General features: G+C 40.3%; 1 protein-coding gene across 4 annotated transcripts; it reads left to right on the top strand.

Annotated features, from left to right (window-relative positions):
• On the top strand, nt 1-27,759 carry tfeb (transcription factor EB). Of its 4 annotated transcripts, none has more exons than XM_085456323.1 (12): nt 1-269; nt 10,920-10,984; nt 14,606-14,710; nt 15,746-15,922; nt 17,333-17,431; nt 17,549-17,737; nt 18,436-18,525; nt 21,736-21,853; nt 21,997-22,053; nt 22,560-22,635; nt 22,744-22,891; nt 22,989-27,759. In XM_085456323.1, the coding sequence occupies exons 3-12, from the start codon at nt 14,681-14,683 to the stop codon at nt 23,559-23,561; spliced, it is 1,557 nt and encodes a 518-aa protein (XP_085312449.1). In that variant the 5' UTR covers nt 1-269; nt 10,920-10,984; nt 14,606-14,680; the 3' UTR covers nt 23,562-27,759. The 4 variants fall into 4 exon arrangements, with proteins under 4 accessions (XP_085312449.1, XP_085312451.1, XP_085312450.1 ...); XM_085456325.1 differs by having other exon boundaries at nt 22,003-22,053; XM_085456324.1 differs by lacking the exon at nt 10,920-10,984.

The raw sequence follows: 27,759 nt of genomic DNA on the forward strand, positions 1-27,759 counted from the left end.
CATTGGCGGTGGCACAGGTGACCGCGGACGCTCTGAGTTGTGACAACTTGACCGTCAAAACGAAAACAAATTGGCTAAGTGTCATCGGTTACACACGCGCTGTCGGTGTGTGGAAATACGGGGAAAGTCAAACCTTTTAAACCTTGGTTTAAAACTCAGCTTGTGATAGTTTCTGACGGACTTGGTGCCAGAATATATAGAAGTGGCCACGCACTTTTTTTTCCTCCTGAGCTTGACTCTTATTTTGTACTGTCTGACCTTCAGAGCGGGTAAGTTAGATTTCACCAACGCTACTGAAACTGTTAGCCTCTGCTGAACCGCTGCTGCCTCTAGAAACCCCGTGAAAAGAAAAGACAAGTGCGCGTTTCTCTCTTTCAACGCAAACTTGGGCGATTTATCGACTTAAAATGGAATGGATTAGATTGAACTAATTGATTATGTAGCCCTTTTGGCGAAATAAAAGGCATAATTTCATCAAATTAATACAAAAATGAATTGTGCATACAGGCTACAAACAGAAATTATACAGGACATTTGTTCTACTTACGTAGTTTTGCCGGCTTGAATATATTTGTAGAAAGATTTGAGGTGTTCATGACACATTTCAGAATTTATTGCGTTAAATATTTTTGTACGTGTAGTTTTAACCATAATTTAAATATAAAGACACATTTGCCATTGTGATGAAGACCCTGGAACCACTAGTTTGCAGTGCGCTGCACCACTTTTTCCCTTTTACTGTCCTCTGCGAGTCTGCTGGGAGTTGCCTCTCTTGCCATTTATAAGCTGCAGCCAGACCGGTATCAGTAACAACACCTCAGCCTTGGGGTATGCTGCTATGTATAAGTCTGTGACTGTACAGACTGTATTACTGCTCTGCTTGTTAAAGTACTTACCTTTAAAGTTATGCAAGGTGCCAACGTGATGAAGGCATCCCTGATTTATGCAGCCTTTCCTCTCAGCACAGAGCGCTATTCCTATTTCCATGTGTGTGCGCGCATGTGCTGTATGTATGTTAAGTGGAAAGTAGAGTTTAGCATGACAGTTGCTGTCTGGTAATGCAGCGATAATAGTTGACTCTAAAGGCGCATGCGTGGTTGGGTTTAACAGTCGTTTCACCGTGAAGTTTTAGCTTGCTTTTTCTGGACTGTGGTTAAACTGTTTGACCAACAATTTACTTAGATAGATATGACGTTCCCCAACTAAAGGTGAAATAAATTTAGATGAAGCAACTTATTTAAAAAAGCAGATTCACATCAGCAGAATAATGTTTAGCATCAGCAACCCCTTATTTATTTACCCAACACCTTGGCTTCACATACTCCCCCTCCCCCCCATCCAGACCATGGGTGCAGTGGCTCAATGCCCCCCTCCTGCCTGAGAACATGTTTGCGACTCTATATTACACCATCAACGTTTGGCATAAGACTCTCTTCTCTGACCCTTGGTCTCTGCAATCATACATACTGTTCCCCAGAGAGCAAAGTCGCAGTGGAAATATCAGCAATCTGTTTGTATCATCTTTTGGGTTACTGCTTAAATTCATTTGTCTTTCCAGCTTCCATCCTTTCTGCATGTCTAACAAATCTGTGAAGCTTGGGTTAAGGGGAAATGCAGTGGGTTCCTTTTATTTGCGCTTGCCTTGAATCACTTCCAGTAAAATGAGTTTTGCACAAAGGCATCAATGAGGTCAGGGTTCATCGTGATACGTGAATATATGCACATGGGTTTTGATATAGAAGACAGGGAGAGCTGTGAGGCAAGAGGATGTCTGTCTACATGTTACTGAAACACAAAAACACCCACAGATAAGTATGCATGTGACTGGATTTAGATCCGACTATGGGAATAATGTATAATTTGAAATATGCTTGATTAGAAACTTTCTTTTTTCCTTCTGCCTCTGTCTAGTTTACCTCTGACTCTCTTTGTTTCTCTCTCATGACTGTGACCATGACTCTGTAACCAGTCAGAAATGATGAAAAAACTGGGCATCAGCATGGACAGATAGCATAGCTGTAACTAATCCAGTCTGCATGCCAATGAACCATTTTAATTGAATTATTGCCTTGTAATTTTATCACGTGCCTTTCGGCATGTTTACATAACGGAGATTATACTGCTTATTAGCTAAATTTTCAAATAAATGATGGATTGCTGGAGATATATCTACATAGAGTCAATTGATATTGAAACTAAATTTATAAGATTAAATGTATTCATGTGCAAGGTGTCTGTGTAGCTGTTTAGACTCCTTTTGAACAAGTGTAGGCACACAGATAAGAATGGGACTGAAGGTCATCGTGAAACCAGCAGGGTTATGTAGTGCACACAATACGAGAGGGGCCAGGGTTATTAAACGCACAGAGCTGTCAGGTCACTGTCAGCAAGGTCAGAGGTCACTGGTCACAGTATGCAGAGCAGCAGTAACCCCTGATAGACTGACTGCACTCTAATTCTCTCCAATAGCACAGCTGCCACCTGTTCAGACAGAGCAGCACAAGAACCCAAAGTTGTGATGGAAACATCACAGGAAATGTGACCACATCAAGTATTCTAATTAAGATTTCATTTTAGTATTTCTGTTCCCTGATTTGTGTTCAACTTGGCACAGAAAGGCACAAATTAGTACAAGCATTGCATCCTGTGGGTGTGTGTGTGAGAGGGAGAGAGAGAAAGATGTTTTCGGCCTCATTGGGTATGTGTCTGCAGTCCGTTGGTGATGGGATTAATTTTCTTCAGGTAAACATAGGCAGGCAAGGTGTATACACACACACACACACACACACACACACACACACACCCTTGCACTTGCACACTGAGACACACAAGCACAGTGGCTCGGTTAAATGGATGTACTCTAGTGTGAAAGAGCATCAGGTGTGTGTAAACACAGCTTCATGCGTTTGCCATATGGACAGTTCTCCTATGACCTACACAGCTTTCTCAGCTCTTGTCCTATCCTGGTGGTTTGTTGGGTTTTCCTTAGAGATAATAATTTAAAAAAGGCAGACAGAAATATAACACAAACTACTGCATAAGCTTTTCACTGAAGCTCGGAGTTTTTCTAGAAAACCACGGGAATGACAGCGTTTCATGTGCTATATGACAACATGACCCATGATCTCCCAGAGGTAAGTGTGGGTGGGGCGTTTTAGGGCATGTGCAAAATGTGTGACTCCACTTCCTCATCTTATCTTCATTCCACAGTTTCACATCCTCTTTTTTTAACTGAGAGACAGTAGTGACAGGCTTGCTCAGTCTCATTTCTCTCTGTAAGAATCGCTGCTCATCTGCATCTGTGAGTTATACACAACTGGGCAGCTGCAGTGTGTGTTTCTACAGTTTTCTTATCATTGTGAACTGCAGTGATCAGTTGTAGTTGGTAGATGTGTCTCTCTTAAACCTCATCTCTTACAGTGGCCCACAGAAAATGTTACAGTTACCTTTTATCTCCTTATTAAGATGTTTTTCAGAAATATTAAACATAAAGTTGCTGCACACTTAACACACAATGTGTGTGACATTTGAAAGTTGTTCACACAAATGGGAATGAATCAGTTATTGTGTTAAAAGCTTTTCTTAATAAAGGAAGGTATGTGTAGTAAGTGTGTTTAATGAATATGAAAGAATGTCCTTGGTAGTTTCACTTCTTTCAGGAAGCTAACAGTTGAAGTGCATTGTGAAATTAACACAAAAAATATAGATTTCAAGGTTCAGTGAAGCACTGATGATAAAAGATAAGTGTTGTATCTGCTACTATTTAAGTTGTGCACAAACTCTTTCCATTTATAATCGTCTTCAGTGCTGTGAAAAGTAGTTCCAGCTGAACAGTTCAGTTCTTTACTAGGAACTTTCACATGTACTCCACAGACTGCTTCCTTAATGTTATGCCCTGTGGGCTCCTCAAACAGGTTTTCATAATGTGATTCCAAGTGTTGTTGCTATTGACTGTACTTTGAAACCACTGGTGATTTGAAAACACAAATCTGCTTTCTCAAGATTATCTCACCAGCATTTTTTAGCTTAGATTTCAGGCTAGTTTTAAGGCATAAAAAAGATCCAGGGAGAGTATTTATTGACTCACTGATGACTCATGATGACATATTTATCCATATTGGATGCATAATGGATGGATGCATCTTCTGCCTTTGACTAATTGTCGTTCGGAAATGGCTGATATCCCAAATTCCTGGAACTTATTATCATCTTGTGTTGACCTTACTTTTTCATCTAGGCTCAGAAATGTTCAATCCTCCTCAGCTTGTACCTTTTTGGGGTCGGGGTGGTCATACTGAGCTCCACAGTGGCGTCACATTGCTTTTCATGTTTGTACTTGAAGATTTAAAACAACAATATTTTACTCCCTCAACAGCATATCTGATTTAAATTTGCCCACTATCCCCTTCAAGGTCAGCTCATTGTGAGGTGCTGTAAGTGTTCCAGCACTCCTGCTCCTGCTAAGCTTGGATCGCTCCTTGGAAGTCCCATTTTGACCATTTCTAGGCATGCATTTGCAGTGCCCGATAACAACTGTTCAACTTGAATGTCATTTTAAGGAAGAATATGGAGTCAAACGGAGTAGTTCTGATTGTAAACAGCTCAAAATGAGCTGAGCCTGTTCTCTAAGTTCAGGTAATTTGAGCCAAATTTTCACTGACAGACATTTGACCTTCAGGGACAAATTTACAGTGACAACTTGTGAATTAAATAAAATGACATGGACCTGGTGGCGCTACTCACCTCATGATCTCCCTTCCACTCTCCCATTTAAGACCACTGTTCGGTCTTTGTGTCAAAAAAGAGAGGCCAGTGTCCCAGTTACCCATGATGATTAGCAAAATGATAGCTGGGTCCGTCTGACTCAGAGGTTGATGTTTGCTGTTCACGAAAGTTTGAGGTTCATGATGAAACTGCAGACAAGCATGGTACTTCCAGGAAGTGATTTAAAAATAGCAGGACTGCTGGAAATGGTGCAGGTCTTCACAAGGAGCCAAAATTAAATCTGGTATATTTTATATGCCTTATGGATTGAGTTCAAGAACTTTCTTTGAATTGTACCTTGTGCAGCTTTCAGTTATGAATTGAATACAAAAAGATACTCAAATTCCAAGTGATTATAACTTGATTCCTTAGATATTTTCTTTCCCCTTGCATAATGCTGTATGTTATATAACCTGAAGGTGGTTGGCTTCTCGCTGTCATTCCCAAAACACTGGCATATTCAGTGTTTTGGGAATGACCAGGGAAAAATCCTGAGTGAAACAAGCATGTATAAATTAATCCTAGTAATTTAATAGCTGCGTTTTTGTTGTTGTTGTTGTTGTTGTTGTTGTTTTTGTCTTTCTTTCTTAGGGCTGGTAATAGTCTATGGAAAAATCTTTAGATTATTCTTTGATAAAGTTATATACAGCATCAAGCTGTGTGTGGGTGTCTTTGTATAGATAACATTCCTTTGTCTATACTGTTTAAATAAAACTTGTCTCATTTTTGATCAGAGGACAAGAAATGCATTCTGATCGGAAACGCACTCTTGTGCACATGTACAGGCACGTTCGGTTACTTTCCATCACTAACTAAGTTTTTCAAGAGTTTTCTAGATTGCATTACAGCGATTTGATTTTTTTTGTACTCAAGGTGGTCATTAAGTTTGTGTGTGATAGCCAAAGTCAAATTAAGTTCACTCACTCACTCACGTGTGTGTGTGTGTCTTTGCCTTATCTCTCATCTCATTTCTAGATTGCCTTCCATTACATTTTCCCCGCATATGATGATGTTCACCCATGCAAAAAGAAATGTAGTGTAGCTGGTTGCTGGTTGGTTAGTTACTGTACTACCCACTCTTAAATTCACAAACAGAGACCACTACTTTTGTTTTGTCTATATTATTAGTGTATATTTTAAATTCTCCAACAAGAAATGGGATTGATTTAAAATAAACAGCTATTTGCTTCATACACGGTGACTGGAATATCATGACGTCGTTGCCTGTAAACGTGTATATTTCTTCAAATTAGAGTTGTAATATCCCATATAATTTATAGCATGTGACAAGTATCATTAAACCACAACAACACTCCTATTAGTCATACACACAGCATGGGGTCACCTCGGGCCAAATGATGTTATGTGCATAGTCGGGAAGTGCTGTGGGTTCTGTTTTTTCTTTTGTTTTCTTTTTCAAAGAGTTTCAGTTATTTAGTGTTTTTAACGTAAAGCAACTCTTACATAAGTGAATATTGGTTTCGTCAGATGCTGTGGTCTGCAAAATCTTGCAAACATCACTTTGGTTACCAAAAATATCATGTGTCATGCTGGTATAGTGGTGTGGCGCCACCTTCTCCCTTCCAAAAGAGATTTTAATCACAGCAGACTTCCTGGTTAAATAAAGCTTAAATGGATTTTAAAAAAGAAAGAACCCCCCCCCCCCCCCCCCCCCCCCCCAAAAGAATGCATTTTAAAGTTCTAAAATAGTTATATTTTATTATTTCTTGATACATCTTACACAAAAGCACACACAGGTGAAGTTACAGGCTACATCCAGCTTCTCTGACTTTCCTGGCATATTTACGGCCCTGTTTTATCCTACATCAATAGCACACAGTATAGGTATAAGTGAGCATAGCCAGGTCAGACTTGATTCAAACATATCAAAACACGTGTTTTAGACTTTCAGCAGAGCCGCAGTACTGGTCTTTATAGAGTAGACAGTATCTGGCCCCAACTGTAGTGACTGAGGCACTAAAAAATGGGAAACTTGCGTATCGACAATGGAGAGGGCCTTGATTGGCGTATGTATGTTTGCGTCAATGTATGTGAATCCTTGAAAGGCCGTTGTAAAAGGGTACAAGGCTGTCATGGTCAGAGATTTTTTTCCCCCCCCTACTCCTACTGAAATTAGTTACCATTGGTAGCCTAGAACGCAGTTTCTCTGGCCAATAAGCTGAGGACCCTCATGGGTCCTGCCCCTGGACGAAAATAACCCAGTAAATACACTGTGGGCACTATGAGAACTGGAGCTGGCCTACTGTTTAAAGCTTTGTGTACAAACAAGGGATTCTTGTCAGCTGGGTGCTGCTGAACCATGCTGGCCTGTGTCCTCCTCTGTTGTGTTAGGAACAACTAGCATAGTGGCCTGTTTTTCCTTATTGAGGCATACAGGGTGTGGAGAGGTTGGAAGTGTTTGCATGGAGGGATGTAAATAACTGGGTTAGATACAGTGTTATTAATTGCAATAGTCCTTAACATAAGAGATTTTCAGATGAGTACTGCCTCTTTACAATAGTTTTATGGGAACATCTATGTGAATATCAATGGGGAATATCTTTAAAAACATGATACTGTTAGCCAGATCTGTACACGATACTGTTGTTTAGTATGCTATGCCATGAATTTATTCTAATATTAGTTCAGGCGATGATGCTTGAACTCATCACTCAGAGTCTGTTAAAAATCCTATCCATAAGTCTTGATGCATGCTCAAGCATCCAGGTAGGGAAATCCCAGAAAGTTGATTCTGTTCATCTGGATGTAGCATTTTCAATAAGAGGAACGTTTCGTCACTCATTCACAGGACTTCTTCAGTCAGCTGACTGCAAGAAACTGATAGCACGGCCCATTGGTAATCAGTGATGCTAGTTTTGGTCATTATGCAAATGTACTGTTTTTAAGATTGGTGAAACCTGCAGTCAGCTGACTGAAGAAGTCCCTCGGATGAGTGACAAAATGTTTCTCCCACTAAAAAAGCTACGTCCAAATAAACAGAATAAACTTTCTGGCATATCCATAAGTATTCTGTTTCCTTATTTTTTTGTCTGTCTGGTTGTTGATGGATACAACGTACTTGTGTATATGCATTTTATTGAACGTGAGATTTTGATGTTCTTTACTGTCTTATAGAGAGCCGCCTTCAGGAGCCATTCATCCATAATATCTCATTAATGACAGAAATACATGGATATTTCATATAGGTTTAAGTTTGCAATACTCTGCTGCGCTACTTCAGAAAACGTAAACCCTCATTGGAGGCAGTTTTTTGCTGGTCAGATCTTATGCCTGTAAAGCTACCACTAGTGTTTCAGATGTTTATTTGGATCACATTTTAGCTATGTGTGATGTATCCTGTGTGTTTTTTTTTTCTAAACATAAATTAAATCATACCTGAATAATGCAGAGATCACAGCTTTAGAAATCCATGGCTGTGTTTCATTTATTAGAAAAAGTCAGAAAGCTGTGGAAACAACACTGAAAAAATGCAGATCATCAATGTTAATGTTTTTGTGTGCTTTTTTTGTTTGTGTGGGTGTTCAATTAAAGAAGTAAATGTGCTGATTCATTGCCCCATAGGTCATAAAAACACAGTGACCAGGTAGATAAAATAAGGAATTGCATTCAAATTGCGCACGCATATGTGTAGGTGTTGCTGTATGCAAATATTGTGCACTGAATTAAGAAGAGAGGCTGGACTGAGGAGAGAGAGAGAGAGAGAGAGAGAGAGAGAAAAGAGTTAGCTAGACACAGGGATCTCCTTGTTGTTGGCCCAGACGATTGCATTCAGGGTAATTTAGGGGAAGAGGAGGGAAACAGCAGGAGGAGGAGGACGTCTAGGAAGCTGAGCTGGTGGTTAGAAAGGGGGCAGAAGGTGACTAATAGTGACTGACACTGTACTTTAAGCAGTTCTGTTGAGGAAGGGGTGGCATCACAATCAGTGGAGCAGCACATGTAAGCTCTGGTTGGCTGAGCAAGCAAACGGCTCATGGTCTCTGTCAGTGTGTTTACTAACACGTGGAGGAGCTCATTTCACCTGGATACACTATGCTGTCTTTGGAGTAGTTGGAGAGTTTCTGGTAAGAACCTGAAGTTTAACTATACTGAACTATATCCATTGTTGTGTGTGTTTCGTGGTGCCTGGCTGTTGACAGCTGTCACCCTGAGTTCTGTTCGTGCTTACTATGAAACATGTCTGAACATATTATGTGCAAAGTATTTTTGTAAGAGGCAGAGGAACAGAAACACTTACAGCAACAGAAACCACTTTAGATCTGGTCTATTATGGCCCAATTTTAACGTACTGTCTGTGACTTTTAAAAAAGAAAAACGAAAGAAAAACGAAAAATATGATTGAGCAGCTTTGAAGCGTTGTTTAGCATTGTGATCGATTATGGCAGAGGGCAGTTAATCTTAGCTGAACTGCAAGCATAAAAAGAAAAAATGATCAGTGGAGGCCAGACTTTCAGAAGGTTTTCTGTGATGGGTTATCCTCTAGTTTATAAGTTAGACTGCACTGGATAAAAGTATTATAATTTGCCCTATAGTGCCCTACTGTCTGTGTTTCACTTACATAATCTCTATATGGCTTGTGTATAATTCAGGTCTCGTGTCTGTTTAACCAGTTTGGTTAGATGAAATAGCTTAACTGATTTTAGATTAGACAGCGTTTGTTTTATTGTAGGTTTTTTCTTCCCTTCCTTCTAGGAGTTCAAGTGCTGTATGAGAGTGGCTGTCAGTGTCAAACAATTGCAAAGTTTTTGGTGTAAACTGTTCCTTACTCCTAATTTTAAAAAAAAGTCATGGCTTAAAAAGTTTTCGTTTTTTCCATGGCTTGCCTGGCAAGGAAGTTGCTTCACCGCCAACAGAACTAGGAGTTGTGAAAACTCATGGAAGGAAAGGGGAAGTAATGCGTTGTGGTTTTTATTGATGATGCTGGCTCATTGTCCTTCCTATATCTCTGTGTTGTACAATAGATACTGCGGAGAGCCTGCTGTTGTTCTTTCCGTGCTTTTTTTCACAGTACTCTCTGCTCTGTGATCACTGCAGCTGAGATTCGCTGTGCTCAGGGTCTCTCTTGAGCGACTATAAATAGGCTGTTGAATGTGACAGGCATTGTGATTCAGGCACAGTGTTGATGAGTTATGGTGATTCATTTAGATGACCTTCTGAAAGTTAGCCACTGAGTAGAATCACTCAACCTTCGCACTTCATCTTGGTGAGGAGATGGTAATAAATTACACAGATGTTTCTATCCACGTTACATTTACAGTCTTAAGACTCCTGACTATGTTTGAGTGGTTATTTTGCATCATATATACTCTTTGTGTGTGTGTACCATGTTTAGATATCTTTGTGATGACCAAAAATTGGAACGCTACTATACTTGTGGGGACCACCAGTCCCTTATGGCAACAAAATGCCCGTCCCCACGAGTTTGAAGACGTTTTTGAGACTCAGAATGTGGTTTTGGTGTCAGGGTTACTATTAGGTTTAGGCTAAGGGTTCAGGGATTCATTTTTGATGGTTAGCGTTAGGGTAAGCGGCTAGGGAAAGCAGTATGTCACTTAGATGTCCTCACTAAGATATTAAAAGTGTGCGTTTTGTATATGTGTGTATATTAGATCCCTTTTAACTCTAACCATGATATTGTGCAATGTTTTGATATTTCCTTGGGTGTGCATCCCTTTTCATAAAAACCTTTACATCCTTGACGCTCTTACTTTAATGATTAAGGTGTTAAAATGACTGGAAACCAGGTATAGGAAATGCAGTGCCTGAAGAATGAGCCGAGGTGAAAAAACAACAACTTTCAAATCAGTTATTGAGAATATCTTCCTGTCGCATGTGTTTATACTTAAGCCTCACCATGGTCTGTTGCTTCACTTGCTTCCGCTATGGAAATTCTGCTTTAAGTGTGTGTTGCACACCTGCAGCTCCCCCTTCTTAAATACTTCACTGCTTCCTCAGCTGCTTTTTCACAACTGCCAAATTTGTATGCTTTATTTATAGCTGTTCATTTTATCTGTCAGTTCTCTGTTCAGTTTTACATTTTATAACCAATCATTTCTTCTTTTTCTTTTTGATTGTTGTTGTCTCTTGGTTCTTTCATCCCTTCATCCCATTGGCCATCGACTTTCTCCATCATCCAGACATGTAGTCAGCAGCATAAGCAGAGCACACACTACTTTGTGAACTCTTATTTACTCTCAAACAGGTAATTGTATTTTGTGTGTGTGTCTGTCTGCGTGCTGTTAAGATATCTTTTCATATTCTACCGTCAAAATCATCATGCCAAGTGTTTGTGGCATTGTGCTTCATTCAGAATTAGAAATAAAATCAGTGTGCCTATATAACCCCTGTATACTCTAACCATATATATTTATGTCACAGATATGTTGTGGTAACAGGGGTCTGCATGAAAACTGGCAAACACCGTAGAGCACTAATACACATGCAGGCTTACTCTTCATGTGCATGCCCTCCTCTCACCTGTACCCGCACCTACAGACAAAAACATGCACAAATGCATGAGGCTACGCACACAAACACAAACACATGAAGAAAACAACAAAAAAACACATCGTAGTTCAGGGGAACATGGTGTTCCTGAAAAGGAGAACAGAGAGCAGGGGTTATTTTAGCCATTAGCACAGGAAGACAGATAACTTAATGAGAAAGCCAGCGTTTGTGTTTTGACTTGAAGTTATATTCTTTGGTTTTCCAAGTTTGGTTTGTGAAAACTTTAATGTCTTGTCATGAGGAAGGTTAAGCAGCTTTTGCACTACATTGTTGACGTGTTGGTGTTCAGAGCAGGGCTAGCCATGTTGCACTTCTTGTCTCTATGCTCACTAACTGTGCAGAACTGATTTGCACAGGTCCTACACTTGCTTTAAATAAAGTTTTACATGCTGTTATGTATATGCAGGTTTGACAACATACATGTGCACCATGCATGCATAGAGGTAGGTGTGTGTGTATGTACACACCCCACATATAACTGCTGGTTGCCAAAAAGGCCCTTCTTGGCTTTGCACAGCCACTTCTAAAAATAAACACTCCACAAATTAACACGCTGTCTCCGAGCACAGGTGCTATAGCCCCACACTGCCCCCACATTAGTGTGTACTTCTGTGTGTACCTGCTATGCTTCTGCCTGGAAGAAAAGCTGTCATCACTCTCTAAGTTGAATATATTACACACGTCTTGGATTTCTTGGTTAGCTGTCATTACCTAGCCATGTTGCCTCCTCACAGATGTATCTGATCAGCCTTTACTTTGACCTGATCTGAAAATGTTTTAATTCACACAAAGTACTGCAGTAACACATGCTTATGGTAGTTTAGACATGAAAGCTGGACTTTGGTTGAGATATATTTGTGTGACTAACGTGGCAGTGTTGGCCTCTGACCCGGGCTTCCTCCGCTCTGCATCCTACTACTGGCTGTCAGTGTTTGAAGTGAAGGGGTTGTGACATTACAGCGTCGGACACACAATAGCTGCTCTGTGCTTCTACTGCGTCACAAATGCCCCCAGTTGATGTCAGGCAATGGGAAGGCCCGTGTGGGGGATCACACTGCCTGGTAGCAGTGTGTCACCATATGATATCAGGAAGTGACATCCTATATGATGAAAATAAGTGTGCAACATTTACAGGACATGTAGGTCATGGATCATGGCTTTGTTACACTGGGTGGATGTATGATACATACTTTGCATGATGAAATGGAGGAAGTGAAATGTAAACATTGCAGCAAACGCATCTGCCACTGTCAGCAGCTTTACAAACAAGGTAGATTTGGAATCCTTTTACTCGTGCATCGGGGATTCAAATGTGTGTCTTTGGGCCATTATTTGTGCCACGTAGCCTGGTTTCTCTACAAAGTAGACCATTAGGTTAAAGTCAAATCTAATATGTTTTTATAAGTAAAGCTTGTGTCTGCAAAGAGCTTTTATGGTCAACGACAACATACCCCTGTGCAACTAGCCCTTGTTATGCACAAGTACACACCTTGAGGACATTTACTACTGTCGCTGCAGGAAGGCTCCTTCTGTTGCAGCACTGCATCAACAGCTGTAAATCTTGCAGATTAAAGCAAGCTGGCCTTTAAGATCTGCCGGTTGGCCTGCCCTAAAGTCCAAGTTCTGGCACAAGTGTGTTTTGGAAACTGTATGTGTTTGAATGTGTATCTCTGCATGGGTGTGTGTTTTTCATGTGGGCCATCTAATGGGCACAAAGCAGGCAGTGTGTGCCCCCTCGGTTGCTGAAATGTACACTGTGGACAACAGGCGGCTTCAGTCCTTCTCAATAGGAGCTGCCCTTCTTATTGTACCTCGTGCACAATGAGCTTTTCTCTCTCTCTCGCTCTGTCTTTCTCTCTTTATGAGCATATACAGAGAATGGAGCAATCACATTCTGACTGATGCTGTGCTATTCCATCCCACATCACCGCAAGCACAAGATATTTGACTAGACACTGAGATGTAGCACTGATTTCATCACACCTTTATAAGGGCCAGAGAAGCTTAGTCACGCAGGGGCTAAACGCAAGTCACTGCAGAAGGGGAACTATCAGCCCAGGAACTCCCCAATCTATGCTAACTTTGTGTATGTGAGAGAAAAAAAGCAGATGTTGAAAGGGGTGACGGGTGTTCCCCTCATCTTTTTGCTCACATGATCACTTAAGAACAACAAGACCACATGACTTTGACATGACTGGAAATCATCCTCTATGTGGGGGAAAAAAAAAATTATTTCCTGTCTTTTTTTTCATCATAACAAAACTAAAAGGGTCAAGTCAGGGTGACACCAGGAGTGTGCAAGTGATCCTTGTTTTTGCATTAGCTGCTAATGTTATGTGATTGATGCGCATTAGGTGTGAAAGTCAAAAGGTCATTGTAGTTGAGGAATTTTGATTCAAAAGATACAGCATGAAAGGTGGAGTTTTAAGTGACATTTCAATTTGGGAACAGTCATGAGATGTATGTTTTTGGGGGGTTGTTTATTTTTTATTTCTTTGAAAACGTTGCACAACAGGCAGACAATGAATGGATGGTTAGATGAATAGATTTGAGAGGCTTGGCTGCTGGTGATGTGTCAGATTGTTCACTGATCCAGCTTTGCTTACTTGAGGCCTGATCAGAGACTGTGAATCAGCGAATGCTGTGTCAACTTGGTAAACAGTTTTTATGAGTATTCACCCTGCTTTTAAACATCTTTTAGAAATTGGATTTAGTACAGTTGATTCAGTGGGAACACAGAAATCTTGATTATTTATTTTTTTGAATGTTATAAATGAGACTACTACCTTGATTTAACTTAACTGAACAGAGGATTTAATCAACTTGGTTCTGGACTTCTTTTATAAGTTTAAATAGCTGTTTGTCCAAACCTTTACTAACTATTGATAATCTTGTTATTGTCAAACAATTGCATACATATACTAGCATAAATAAGACAAACTAAGGTAAGACTTTTGTTTGTTATTTGCAACAAGAAATGAATGCTTAAACTAAAGTTGAGAATCTGCTTCACTGTTAAATAAACAAAGCCAAAAAAATTGTAACATCACAAAGTCACAGGTCTGTTCACACGAAAGTATTGCACACAACTCCTCTTGTCTCACACCTCCCTTCCTACCACTGATGTTGCCATTAAACATAAAAGAATTAGTTTAATTAGGCTTTTCTTCAGAGGTTAGATGTGTTTCCATAGTCTAGTTCTTTGCAAATGATCTGTAATAGCGAGGTTACATTTTATGTTAATCAGATCATTTCTAGCTTCTTTCTATGTTACTACAATTTTTTCATTTCCCCCCCCTCGTTGTTTCTTTTACAGCTTCCACTACCTCTCGGGCTGGACTGTGGTGCATTAACGTCAGCTCGCCCTCCCCTGCCCCCCCGCCCCTCAGCCATGGCCTCACGCATTGGCTTGCGGATGCAGGTACAACATAACCTTCCACCGTTCAGTAAACAACATGCGGGAGTTTTGCTGGCTATTTATATCACTTTATATTTGTAATGTTGTGCAATGAATTTGAAACGTTTTTTTCCTTTTAAATGTCTCATAGCATTTTGATTGATAGATGGGCGTGTCTACCTATCTAGGTTTCATTAGGGCCTGATTTTCACTGCCATGTATAAGGTATAACACAGAGCCAAAAAAAGAAAAAGAAAAAAACAAATTCTTGTTTTTTCTTTTAACTATGTCATCGTTTTTACATAGATGGATATAAATAGACGCTATTAATCCCACAGTGGTGTAAATGCCTTGTTGCAGCAGCACAAGGGTCAGAAAGAAAAACAATGAATTATTTATACACTAAAATATACTAAAAGGCAGGTCAGAGCTGTTGTTGTTGCTTTTTAATGGACATTGAAGCTTTTAAAATAAAGTAAATTTTAAACGGCTGATTATAAACTTTTACATACAAATCTTACAGTTTTCACAAGTCCTCACCGTGTCCCTTTCAGACACTTTGCACATGTACATTTGATAGTCAAACAATAGTCACGAGCATAGTTGGAGTCACTGCAGCCACTGTTGTTGTTACGATACCTACCGGTAGCAGCATGAAACTTACAAATCCCCTCATTCTAACATTGCGTGCTTCGATTGTTACCAGTGAACGGCTGTGGAATTAAAGCACTTTGAAATCAGATGATGATTGGAAAATATTTCCACCTGGAAAAATGCCCTCCCCTCAAATTCAATTATAGCTCGGAAAAACTTTATGAAGTGAATCAGTAAAAAACAAAGATGCCCTTGAACTATAAGCAAAAAAAAGAAAATCAAATTTGTTGTAACTATTGAAGCATGACATATGCTTCATTTGTTTCTATCATAGGCGATTCTGGTCAGCAACCTTCCAAAAATGTTGCCGGTTTCATTTTAAGATAAGATGCAAGCTGGTGTTGGTTACACTGTCTTTCTGGGTGGAGGATAAACGCTAATGTGTGTGTGCATGTTTGTTTCCAGCTGATGCGAGACCAGCTGCAGCAGGAGGAGCAGCGTGAGCGGCAGCAGCTACAGCAGCAGCAGAATGCAGCCCTGCAGTACATGCAGAACCACATGGCTGGGCCACCTGCACCCACCCCAGCCATTAGCACTCCACAACATTACCAAAGCATGCAGGTCCCCATGGAGGTTCTGAAGGTCAGATATTCTTAAGATGCAAATGGCTTATTGTGATAGATATGTTTTGCTGGATTTACTCCCCACACAGCTTCTTTTTGACAGGACCGCTGCACATTATGCTCAAACAGAGTGTAGTAAAATGTCTGCGGCTCCCAGTCCACATGCAAACATGCCAAGAGAAAGCACTAAACGGATTTATGGGACTGTAAAATAAAGAAAACATGTTGGTCGAGTGTTTGAAAAATATGCCTCTATTTATCTAATTACATGTTATAGCAATAAAGCAATGGCAGGAGCATGCAGCTGGAGGTGGTCAGGTCTTCACTGAGCATTGTGGCCTCCCAAACAAGCAGCACTGACACACAGGCAAAAGTCAGGTTTAAAAAGAAAAAAAAAAACTAAAAGAGAACAATGCAGAGGCGCGCCAAGCAGGTAGGAAGACACAAAGGGGAGATAAGAGTGGTTTGACACGTTGTGCAATAGGGCAGACAGGAGCGATAGATAGAGTCAGTCAGGGAGAGATAAAGCCGAAGTGACATTTTGCCCGATTCCGGAGATGCTTGTTGTGTGCGTTATTATCTTACATAATGTGTGTTTGCAAGTTTATGGGTTTGTGGAATACTCCATTATATGACATTGTGCATTTTGCAGTGAGAATTCATACATTGTGTAACTCGTATTGAATGCTCCAACTTGCTGCATTGACACTTTACTCCGTGCACATGCGTGCATATGTGGGAGAGGGGAATGGTGTTTATGAAATCACCACAGAGTTTAAAGTTGTCATTGTTCTTTCTGTAGATAAGGTAAGCTTCTCTATCGCTCCCTCTGAATCATACATGTAAATGCATACATGTAAAGAACTGTTGTTGGACCAGGTATTTACAAGGTAAACACAGTACAAATATCTATTGACTGAAAAGTTCACAGTTCATTTAATATAACCCTACCATGGTTATATAACAGAGAGCTGAGGGGGGGCTGAGGAGTCAAGTCTTTCTTTGTAGTAATGGCGAGCAAGCTTGCTCTCTCCTTTATTCTTTGATCTGAAGGAATGAGGCCAGTCCAATGCTCTGTGTGGCCACATCAGAGGATTCAGTGAGGCTTTACTCCTGTAGGCTTTACCACTGACTTAAACATACTATGTCCTAGTGCCATAACTGAGATAATGATGTCTGAATCGCATATTCTGTGTTATCTTTTTAAATATTATTGGAAGGTAATAAGCTTATATTGTACATTAAATGTATGTTTTTATAATATCCCTGTGTGGTAACAGAAATAAGCAAACTTGCTGTTAGTCTTGCTTTTTGTTGCCACATATGTTGTGACAAAATAGAAAGAAGTACCCAAAAATGATACTTTGAGTTTCCAGCTGAATTAATAATAGAAAAAGAGCTGATTGCATTTTGTTTGTCCCTACTATAGGTACAGACTCACCTTGAAAATCCTACAGACTACCACATCCGTCAGTCTCGAAGACAGCAAGTGAAAGAATACCTGTCAACCACCTACGCTACCAAACAGGTATACGTTTGTCATTTTCTTCAGTCCGTCCATGTAGTATTGAAATACATCTGCCTATAGTATGTCAGATCTCTGTTCACTAATGCTGTAACACTCTCTTTCTCTGTGTGTTCCTAGGCGGTCAATGCAGTAGCGGGGCTAATACCACCCTCGCCTCCCACAAACATGGGACCTGCAGGGGGTTCAGCATCTGCACCCCCACCTCTCCAGTCCCCACACATGCGCACCGAGCAGCTTATGTCTGGCAACAGTGCCCCCAACAGCCCGATGGCCATGCTCAACATTGGTTCCAGCCACGAGAAAGAGGTAGATGTGTGGGCCGACAGTAGCATAAGCATAAACCCATAAACATTCATTCCTGGGCAGGTCATAAAGTACCATTTACAGGATCCAGACTGAACAAATATCCCTAAAATATGACTTAATTACACTCGTATATAAAATTATGAGGGTTGACTATTACCCCCAAAGTAACATCATCTCCACATTTTATGAAAGCACCATAATGATTTAATTGGTCTTTTGAAGGGTTAGAGGAGCATTTTGTGACTGTGCTGATGTTAATGTGTTGTGCACACAGTAGGGACATGGATGAATGTGTTGACTAACTGGCAATAACTGAGAATGGTAATCAGTGGGATTTAAATGCTCCATAATGGCCTTGCACCAGTAATTACAGCTTAAAAAGTGACAGGGAAGCAGCAGAATGGATGGCCCTTTGAACCTGTAAGACTTTGACCTGCTGTGTGCTTTTAGCATAACCACCTCTCTTCTGTCTCTCTCTAATCCTTTTAGATAGATAAGTAGTGTAACATGCATGTCCGGGGAGGTTACAATCAAGTTTCTGAGGCTTTAATCAATTGAGGAGGAGGGACAGCATTTTGTTTTTAGTTTAGTGTTTTCTAAGCATTCAAATGGTGGTTTTGGTTTGCTTCCCTCTCTTAACATTAGATAAAAACAGGTCACAAAAACATAATTAACACTTCTTTTTTTTCCCCCCCCAGATGGATGAGGTCATTGATAACATCATCAGTATGCAGTCCAATGATGAGTATTTTCAAAGTTTCACTGATGCTGTCCAAATGTCAAACACAGTAAGTAGGAACAATACATATAACTAAGCTGCATTGCATCCAAACGTATGATTTTATTTACACATTGTGTAAGCGCACGCAGTTTGTTTTAAGGGACTCTTTGCATATTTAAATGGGTCATTGACTATAAAGGCCACAAAACCTTTACGGGCAAATTTGTCTCTGCTGATTTTATGCTGTGACACTACAGTGGTATTGTGGTAACAAAAACAAACAAGTGACGTATCTATGAAATGGTGCAGCAAAAGAGGTTTGGCCGCTCTGCAACAGTCAGAATTACTTTTAAAATAGATTTTTGCACTGAAAACATTACTGCGTCGCGTTATTCTGAAAATTGAAACCAAGCGTTACATAGATTTGTTCTCTGTATTACCACATGATTCTATAGCTTGAATGCACCACCTTAAAATAGAATAAGGAATTCCCAAGTGTTTTAATTAAGTATGATGTTCTCTGAAACCTGCGACCACTTCAATTCCAGCTCTGTCTGTACTACATGAGTCACAGAGCTGGATATGCCAGGTCATCAGTACTCAGACTTTTAAGTGCTTCCTATAATCATTGTTCTTGTGTGTGAAAAATGGCTCTCTTTATGGCAGTTGTTAATGTTCTTAGTTATTCTTAATGTTATCGGGTATTGCTTTGTGATCGCTGTAACATTAGTGTTTCTAAGTAGAGTTTTCTCTAGATTTGATTCTGTATATTCTCATACACTAACAATGTTTAATTGACTTAGTCGCAAAACATTCTGGCCCTGAATGATGTTGGGCATAATTAGAAACTGTAGGGCGGACATACCAGTTGGAAGACTGTACAGCACTTTGTGTTTGAGGGAGCAAACTCAGAAAATTAACAATTAAACTGGCAGCAGTTAGAGTTCAACTTGTTTACAAGACATTTGGAACGGGGGGGGGGGAGAAGGGCGGGAGGAATAGAAAGGAGGAGGGAAAGGGGGGCGAGGGCAATTTGTGTAAGGGGAAAACAGGCTGAAAGTCCAGTTAGGGGAAAGTTCACTCCTGTTTGGTTGGGAGCAGAGGTAGAAGAGAGAAAGGAGCGGAGCTGCCGTGGTCATTCTGGCAGCACAGGAGCGGCAGTGCCATTCAGAGCTGCATGTGCTGCTTGTGCCTTTAGAGGGAAGAAGGGAGCGCCTTGGCACTGTAGGAGAAGGAGTTAGAGGATGAAGGAGATGAGTAAGACGTATGCAATTGTGGAAGTTATTGAAGGAGAACAGATTCAACTGGTAAGACAATGAAGCACTCTTGTTTATAATTCTTTGAGTTTTGGTTGGGAGTTGTTGGATTCCTTTCTTTGTCTGAATGAGTTATTTGAACCACAGTGACTCTTAAGTCCCAGCCTTGAGTGCCTGATTATCAGAAAGAGGAATAGCAGGGGTGGTGGCGTGGTTTTGTGTGTGTGTGTGCGTGCGTGTGTGCGTGTTTGTTAGCATGTGATGGCTGTTTTCTGCTGGACATGAATCAAAACTGTTGCACATTTAAGCTAATTTAAGATTACTCCTGCAGGGTGCACTCAAACATAAAGGTTGGCGGGACTTAGCTTCTGCATTCTCAGACATATTGTGTAGTTGTCCAACGTTTTCCCTGCTCCTGCAGCAGGTAGACAGGGAAACCTACAAAGTCTCCTGTTGCTTTATCTGATACTCATGTCAAACACTGATACAAGCAGCCAATACTGTCTTTTTCCTTCACTTCTGTGAAACAGTTAAGCTTTTAGTAATTAATTCTGTACACATACATCTGACCATCTGCGTGCAGTGTCTGAGTTAACTGTGAGAATCCTGCATGATGTGTTTAATTGCTTAAATCACTATCACACTGATAAGGTGAACCGTGCTGATCAGGTTTAGATTGATTAAGTGAGAAGCCAGCACAATAAACTACCACAGGCAGAAACTCAGTGATAATCAAAATGTTAAAAAAAAAAAAAAAAATCCAGCTTTACGCCCAGCTGTCAGAACAGTGTGCGTGGAAGTCACCTGCTAATCCTAATGGGGATTAAAGCAGCAAACTCCATGGAATTCTTGGAATCTCAAAGTTTAGCAAAAGTCTGGAACACCCCTGAATGCCAGGCTCAAGTGAACAGTTTGACTTGTGCGTTGCTCCACTGAGCCATACTGAGTTCAAGTAGAATTTAGTCTTCAAATTGAATTAAATGGGCCTTTACTGGAGTGGAGAATGAAGGTGGTGTTTCCAGTCAGAATGTGGTCACTGCAGAGGGACGAGGCAGGGAATTTGGGCTTATTAGAGTTGTGTGTTTTTGATTCAATAACTCAATCTGCCCAGATTTGTAATCGTGACAAGGTTTCAAATGGGCTTCTGTCTTCTTCTTAATATGATGTGGAAATTTTTAAAAAAAATGTTACCTCTAGAAAACGGTTAATGCTTGAGATCCTACAAATTAAAAGTCTTTGGTATTTAACAGTGTGGGTAAACTTCAGTTCGGTCGATAATGTTATCATTTAAGTTAAAGTTTTACATTTCATATATTCTTTAGATCTTTTGTAAGAATTGTAACAAAACAAATCTAACTTAAATACATAGGTTTGCGTTTATATTAGTGAGTGAATATGTTTGATCTCACAGCTCAGACAGTAGCCAGCAGATTAAGCTATCTCATCCTTTGAGTTCTTTATCTTTCAGGCCTCATTAGCAGCGTCATATTTGCCCTTGCTTCAGGGAGTACGACACGGTTGCTTACAAGGCATAAAAAGTTCATCACGCTAACTAGATTGTACAATTAAAAGGAAATCACGTCTTTTTAGAAGTCCATAGCAAACTAAATCACCATTGTTATACAATGTCTAAAGTGCAATAGTGTGGAGACCACTGCACGAGTGTGAGTTCAGGAGCTGGTGAAAGCAGAGGAGAGAAATGAGCCATAAAGACAGATAAGATAGATGAGGTGATAGTCAATCATTTCTGTACTTGGCAGGCTGTTCTCAGGTGTGATATTACTGCATTATCTGCTGCTATCTGCTCTTTACATCACAATAAACATGAACAGTAACTTTATAAAGGTACTTACTGAGATGTTAGAAAGTCAGGTTTACTTAGTTTTCATTTTGATTAGTTTTTTTTTAATTCAGAAAATTGAAACCTTTGCTCATCTCCTATTTTTACTTTGCAAAGTATTTGTAAGATACTATGCATTTTCTAAATGCATGTGTGTGTGTGTCGTGTGTTTCCTTTGCAGCTCCCTCTTTCTAGCAGTCACCTAGATGTGTATGCAGGTCCTGGCATGAAGGGTCCAGCCATTGCTATGACCAGCAACTCCTGTCCTGCCAATCTGACCATCAAGCGAGAACTCTCAGGTGCGAAAGATGTTACAAAGTGATGCAGATTCTGTTGATCAGTGAAAACGTAGCGTGCGTTTATTGGCACTCTTGATAAGCTGTCTTTTTTGAGACGTGCCGCTTTCTCAGCCATTAGTTAATCACTTTTTGTTATTGCAAAGACGCAGAAGCCCGTGCGCTGGCCAAGGAGAGACAGAAAAAAGACAACCACAATCTGAGTGAGTCTTTCCCTCAGAATGCTATTTCCCTAAATCCTTTTTCCCTTTTTATTTTCTCACACTGATAATGTGCAGGCCTTCCGAAGAATTTGCACGTACCACATACATGCACACAAAGCATAATCTTTCCGATGCAGAAACAGTGTTATACGGCCCATGTGCTGATTTAGCTGACATAGTCCAACTACTGGGTGGATGGTTAACCTGGTAATTTCTGCTGTCCTTGCACTTAGGTGTAATTGCCTGTGACTGTGTGTGTGTGTGTGTGTGTGTGTGTGTGTGTGTGTGTGTGTGTGTGTGTGTGTGTGCTTAAATGTTTGCTTCTCTTTACACTTTTTGTATATTTCCAGTATCTGATCTATGCTATACATACTTAAAAAGTAGCATCTGTACAATTTCCTGTTCCTTATTTTAATGCCTTTGATTCACCTGCACAGTGATATTATCTTCAGTGTGTTTTTTCCTTTATGCTAATTTCCATTGGTCTTATCATTCTTCTGCAATAGTTGAAAGGAGGAGGAGATTCAACATTAATGATCGCATTAAAGAGCTGGGCACCATGATCCCCAAAACCAATGACCTGTGAGTTTCTCTTAGTGCACCATGTTTTTAAAGTAAATACAGATGTTGAGTAGTTACTGACATGAACTTACAAGTGAAAATTGCCTGTCTGCTCCCCTGTTTGCTTAGTGATGTGCGCTGGAACAAAGGCACTATATTGCGGGCATCTGTAGAGTACATCAAACGTATGCAAAAGGATGCACAGAGGACAAGAGAAGTAGAGAACAACTTCAAAAGGATGGAGATGGCCAACAAGCAGCTGTTGCTGCGCATCCAGGTAACACATTTGTACAGCACATGTCCAGAATCATAGAAAATGAATAATAATATTAATAGTAATAAAATTGCTTTTGTTCTTTCCCAACTGTCTAAAGGAGTTGGAGATGCAGGCTCATCTGCATGGCCTGCCCAGCAACTCTCCCTCTGGCCTGAACACGGGTGACATTATGGGTTCTTATATAAAACAAGAGACCAGCCTAGAGGAGAACCATTCTCACCCCCAGGCACAAGCACACCACCAGCACCAGCATCTACCCCATAACCAGGCTCATCCCCAGGCCCAGCAGCACCAGTTCCTCTCCCACACACACTTCAACCCTCAGGGCCAGGCCCAGCCCGAACCCAGGCAGCTGCCACCAGTCCCACAGCATCTCCAGCCTCAGCCTCCCATTCAGTACCCAGCTGTGGGCAGCTCCCAGCACTTTGACTTTGCCCAGTCGCTGGACTTGTGCGATGGGATATCAGGGTTTTCAGATGGCATGTCTGGGCTGGGTGACCTGGGTGGACTTGACGTCCAGGCGAGGAGAGGCGACCTAGGTTTCCTTATGATGGACGAGCCTTTGTCCCCTATGGGTGGAGACCCGCTGCTCTCAGCGATGTCCCCTGAAGCGTCTGTCGACTCCAGCCGCAGATCCAGCTTCAGCATAGAGGACGGAGACATAATGTAGACAAGCATGCATTCGCTCAGTCAAACACACGAGGTTTCGTATAGATTGTAGTAAACATAAATATCACGTTTGCAAAACACAAAATGCGTACATTACATACACAGAAATGATTCAGCCCCCAGACATGACATCATTTATATCACACAGTTTCAGGAAACACCAGTGACACTCCTTTGTGGTACATTTAACTTCCCCTCGGTGTCATTAGAGACAGTACACATTCATCACAAACATTCACGAGCGTATAAACCGACACGCACACATACACCCACACACATAAGTGCATGTGAGTTTAACTGAGCAGCTTAAAACTTTGCCCAACACACTGAGCATTTACAAGGTGTGAACCAGCACTGCCAGGTCAGGAGTTATATGGCACAATTGGCCTTGTTTCCATAAAGGTGGCCCTGAATCATAATTGCACAAGGGACAAAACACCCAGTTAATTAGACTGCCATTATCAGATACAAGAACAAACCAAGTGCATCATCACACACGAAGAGGACAAGTTATTTGCCCCTAACATCAGCTCCTTTTAGTAATCATAAACGATTGAATGAACAATAGAGAACAAAATGGAAATGGCTTTATGGCCCTGCATGCATAATTTATCTTGAGGGGATGCAGTGCAGTCACATTGTTCCCTTCCTCAGGCTGTTAGTTGGCCTCAGGTTTTAGCCGTTTGGTGTTGGACAAAACTTTGTGTTAGCCTGCTCAAGTGTCTATATGTATCCATATCTTGGGGAATATTGCCAAAAAAACCCTGAAGTTTGCTGCAAAAGGTGGATAATTCAGCTTTTAGCAAAGGCCTTTATATTTACTTGTCGAGCTGAAATTGTCATCTTCTGAAAAAATGCATGCACAGGCAGTCACGTAGCGTTGCCCACCTTTATTTTTTAGCACCTCCAGCACTGTCGCAATCTTTACTCAACACTGTAAAGTCTGTTGACTTTGGAGTGGGGGTAGAGAAAACGCACTGGATGGCCATCAAAAATCTGGGGGCCATCCATTTCTGTGAGGTGTCAAAACACTCAGGTACTGTAACAGAATACACAAGCAGGCTTTTAAATAGAAGTGGATGTTAACCTGAAATATGTCAGGGCTGTAACCCCTGTCTGTTTGTGCCTTTTTACTTTTGCTGCTCCTCTTCAAAGGCACGTGTTTATGGGTCGGAGGTCTTCAGCTTTGACTCTGTATCACATTCATCTATACCTGTAAATGCTTTAGAAGTTGCTTCTGCATCAGTGTGACCTTGTAAGCACAGGAGTGATTTCCTCCCACTAAGTGACCTTTTAAGGTCTATATATAGGGCGAGGTGAAAGAAAGAATTGACATGTTTAAATAGTTTAATAGTTTGAGATACAGGATATGCAAAATTGCTGGCTTTGTCTGTCTGTTGGTGTCGCCATTCCGGTCATTCAGGCATTGGTAATTTATTCATGTTCCACGCTGTTTCATCCAAGCGTCACCCAAAGCAAACCTGTGTATTCATTCAGACATGAAGCCAAAATGTTAAGGACCTGTCAAATTAATGGAACAGAGTGCATGTCTGAAGGAACTAGAAGTGTTAGTTCTGTCTGTCAGCAGCCGTAGGCTTGTCTTTATGACATTAGAACACACTTGCATGTATTTGTGGTCACACTCACTTCACAGACATGCACACTTTCACCACAAACGATCACTTAGGTATTACAGTACTCACAGGCAGGTGTGTCCATTTTTTTTGTTTCATTTTGTTTTTTTGGACACTGATGTGATTTTTATTATTTTTAGCTGTGTACCAAAACATATTCAAGTTACAGTTACAAGGGGTTAAGGTGCAGATTGTCAACTTTATTTTGAGGGGTTGAACAAAAATATTGCATTTACCTTCAAGAAATTACTGCCTTTTTTTATACACTATTTTCAGGGAGGCAAATTGATGTAACTGTAAATTCAGTTCTTTAATATCTTGTTGAGGTTCCTTTGCAGGCAATGACTGCCTTAAGTCTTGAACTCATGGACTAAAGCAGGGATTCTTCCTGTATTTTCTTTCAAAACTGTTCATCATCTGCTTTTTTTTGCCAAACTTCTCCGGTACATTCTTCTCTTTTTTTTTTTCATCAGAATGTACCGAGCTTCCACTGCCTCTCTCAAGGTTTGTTTTGTTTTTGTACCCTAAGGCCGATCCGTTTGACTTTTTGAGCAACAAATTCCAAATGCAAATGCCACAGTTGAAATCATCTCCAAGACTTTTTATCTGCTTATACAATGAAGAAATGACTGTGTGAAATGGCTGTAATTCCTCACCGGCTGATGCAATATTTCTGTTTAGAGTCTGCACTGTAATAGCGTCTTTTCTTCGAATCATTTGTTGTGACTCGCAGAGGCAAGATTGTGAAAAATGTGCCACTGTCCACATATGCCTGGAGGTAACTGTAAATGAACACAAAGTGGAGTGAGGCAGTTTTTCAGAAGAGCCCACTGCTTCACTCTCTTGCCTCGAGATTCACATGAAGCTGCCAGCTGCAGAGGTAAAGCTCAGGTCTGCTGTTCAAACTGTCACCCAATGGTGATTCATTGCTCCAGCTGTCAAAGTGACGACTGGAGCAGGTTGTGCTCAACCTGTGTCGTATCTCTGCTGTGGTAGACCTGGGGCTTACCTTTGATTGATATAGTTTATGATCAGAACAGAAATCTATTTAGTGAACATACTTTCAAGGGGGTTTGTTTTTGATTAAAAGAAGTGTCTGTTTTCTTTATTATTTAGTTTGTTTATTGTATTTCCCAAAGCACTGAAAGAAATGACATTATTGTTTTTACTTTGTACATGGAAGAAATATGGAATAAGATTTACTTCAGATGTTTTATGCCATTTAAATGTATTTTATTTGTATTTGATATTTTAGTTCTATTTTAATTTTATTCCGAAACAACCCTTTCTTCTCAGAGCCATATTCAGGAGGTGTACTGTACAGGCATTTAAACAATGTTTTAACTGGAGTTGGGGAACCATTTATAAACTTCAAGATTTCAGCTGATTTTAAAAGAGATTGTGTATATTTCTGATGTATGATTGGGATTTTATTTATCTCTCTTTTCACTTTGAAATTTGGATCCAGACATAGATGAAGAGTGATTTTTTTTTTTATCATTGGACTGAAATCAAGTTGCTCATTTGATGAATGTAAAGGCTTACCAGTAGTTCTTGTCAGACTGAAGAACATTGTTTTTATAGTTTATTTTTTTCCCCTACCTGCCTCCTGATTTTCTGTCTTTGGTTTCCATGGAGACTGGAAGCTGATTGACTTCAGTTAAACTAGGCCAGGGATTTGTGACTCTCCTGACGTTGTACCACTTTTTGTCATCATCCGGGGACGAGCCTTTTCCCGTCAGCTACAGTTTGACTGTTGTTGTTCAGTCATCCAACTAGAGCTTCTCAGGCTCCCTTTATTTTTCCACTAGAGGGCGCTCTGCAGAACAAAGGGGGAAGGTGGTTGTGAATTTAATGACGTTATAAAAAAATATTTTAGAACCCATACACTGGCTGAAAGTTTTATTTTCCTTTTGTTTTTTCTGACATGAGAAATGTGTGTGAGTGTTACTCACAAAAAAATATTTCTACGCAGCCCTTATTTTAGATAAAAATTAAAATACCCCTTCATTCCAAAACAGACACCACAGGTTTTGCCTTCACTGTGACGAATGAAAGTGTCTCTAAATTTGATGCTTGCGTGTGCCATTAGAAATATTCTATGTGCAACTTTTGAGTAAGGTGGAAACTTGAAGCATGCAATGCAAATCCACTGATAATGGACTTCAGCCTTTAGCAAAGTCAGTAGCATATTGTATTTAGCAGTTATTTTGAAATGAATATATGGCGTATTCACACATTGTGGATTTGTCAGTGGGCAGGAGGAGAGATTTTGTTTGTATACTCTGTCACTGGGTTATTTATTAAAAAATAATCATTCAAAGCAGTATTTTTATATCATCTTACAAAAAATATTTTAAATTGACATGGTAAATGGGGGAAGAAATATGTGTACACTTTGTATCCCTGCTGAATTTTGGCCAAAAAACAAAGACACAGCTGACTGAGAAAAAATGGATATTTGTTGGTACAGTGTCATTGAAGCATGGTTATGTAACCTACTGACCAATACCAATGTAAGACAATGACTACAAGTGAATTATAGTTTTATGTGCATAAATTCAA

Source organism: Copadichromis virginalis, linkage group LG5 (assembly GCF_057382275.1).
Source record: "Copadichromis virginalis isolate Kocher_CV1m ecotype Utaka linkage group LG5, C_Virginalis_male_GT1.1, whole genome shotgun sequence".
NCBI lineage: Eukaryota > Metazoa > Chordata > Actinopteri > Cichliformes > Cichlidae > Copadichromis > Copadichromis virginalis.

Excerpts from the sequence above, each read along its gene's own strand:
- tfeb (XM_085456323.1), top strand. The coding sequence starts at position 14,681 with ATGGCCTCACGCATTGGCTTGCGGATGCAG. Across the intron at positions 15,923-17,332 it reads TCCCCATGGAGGTTCTGAAG|GTACAGACTCACCTTGAAAA; the intron begins GTCAGATATTCT and ends TCCCTACTATAG. Across the intron at positions 22,892-22,988 it reads AGCTGTTGCTGCGCATCCAG|GAGTTGGAGATGCAGGCTCA; the intron begins GTAACACATTTG and ends AACTGTCTAAAG.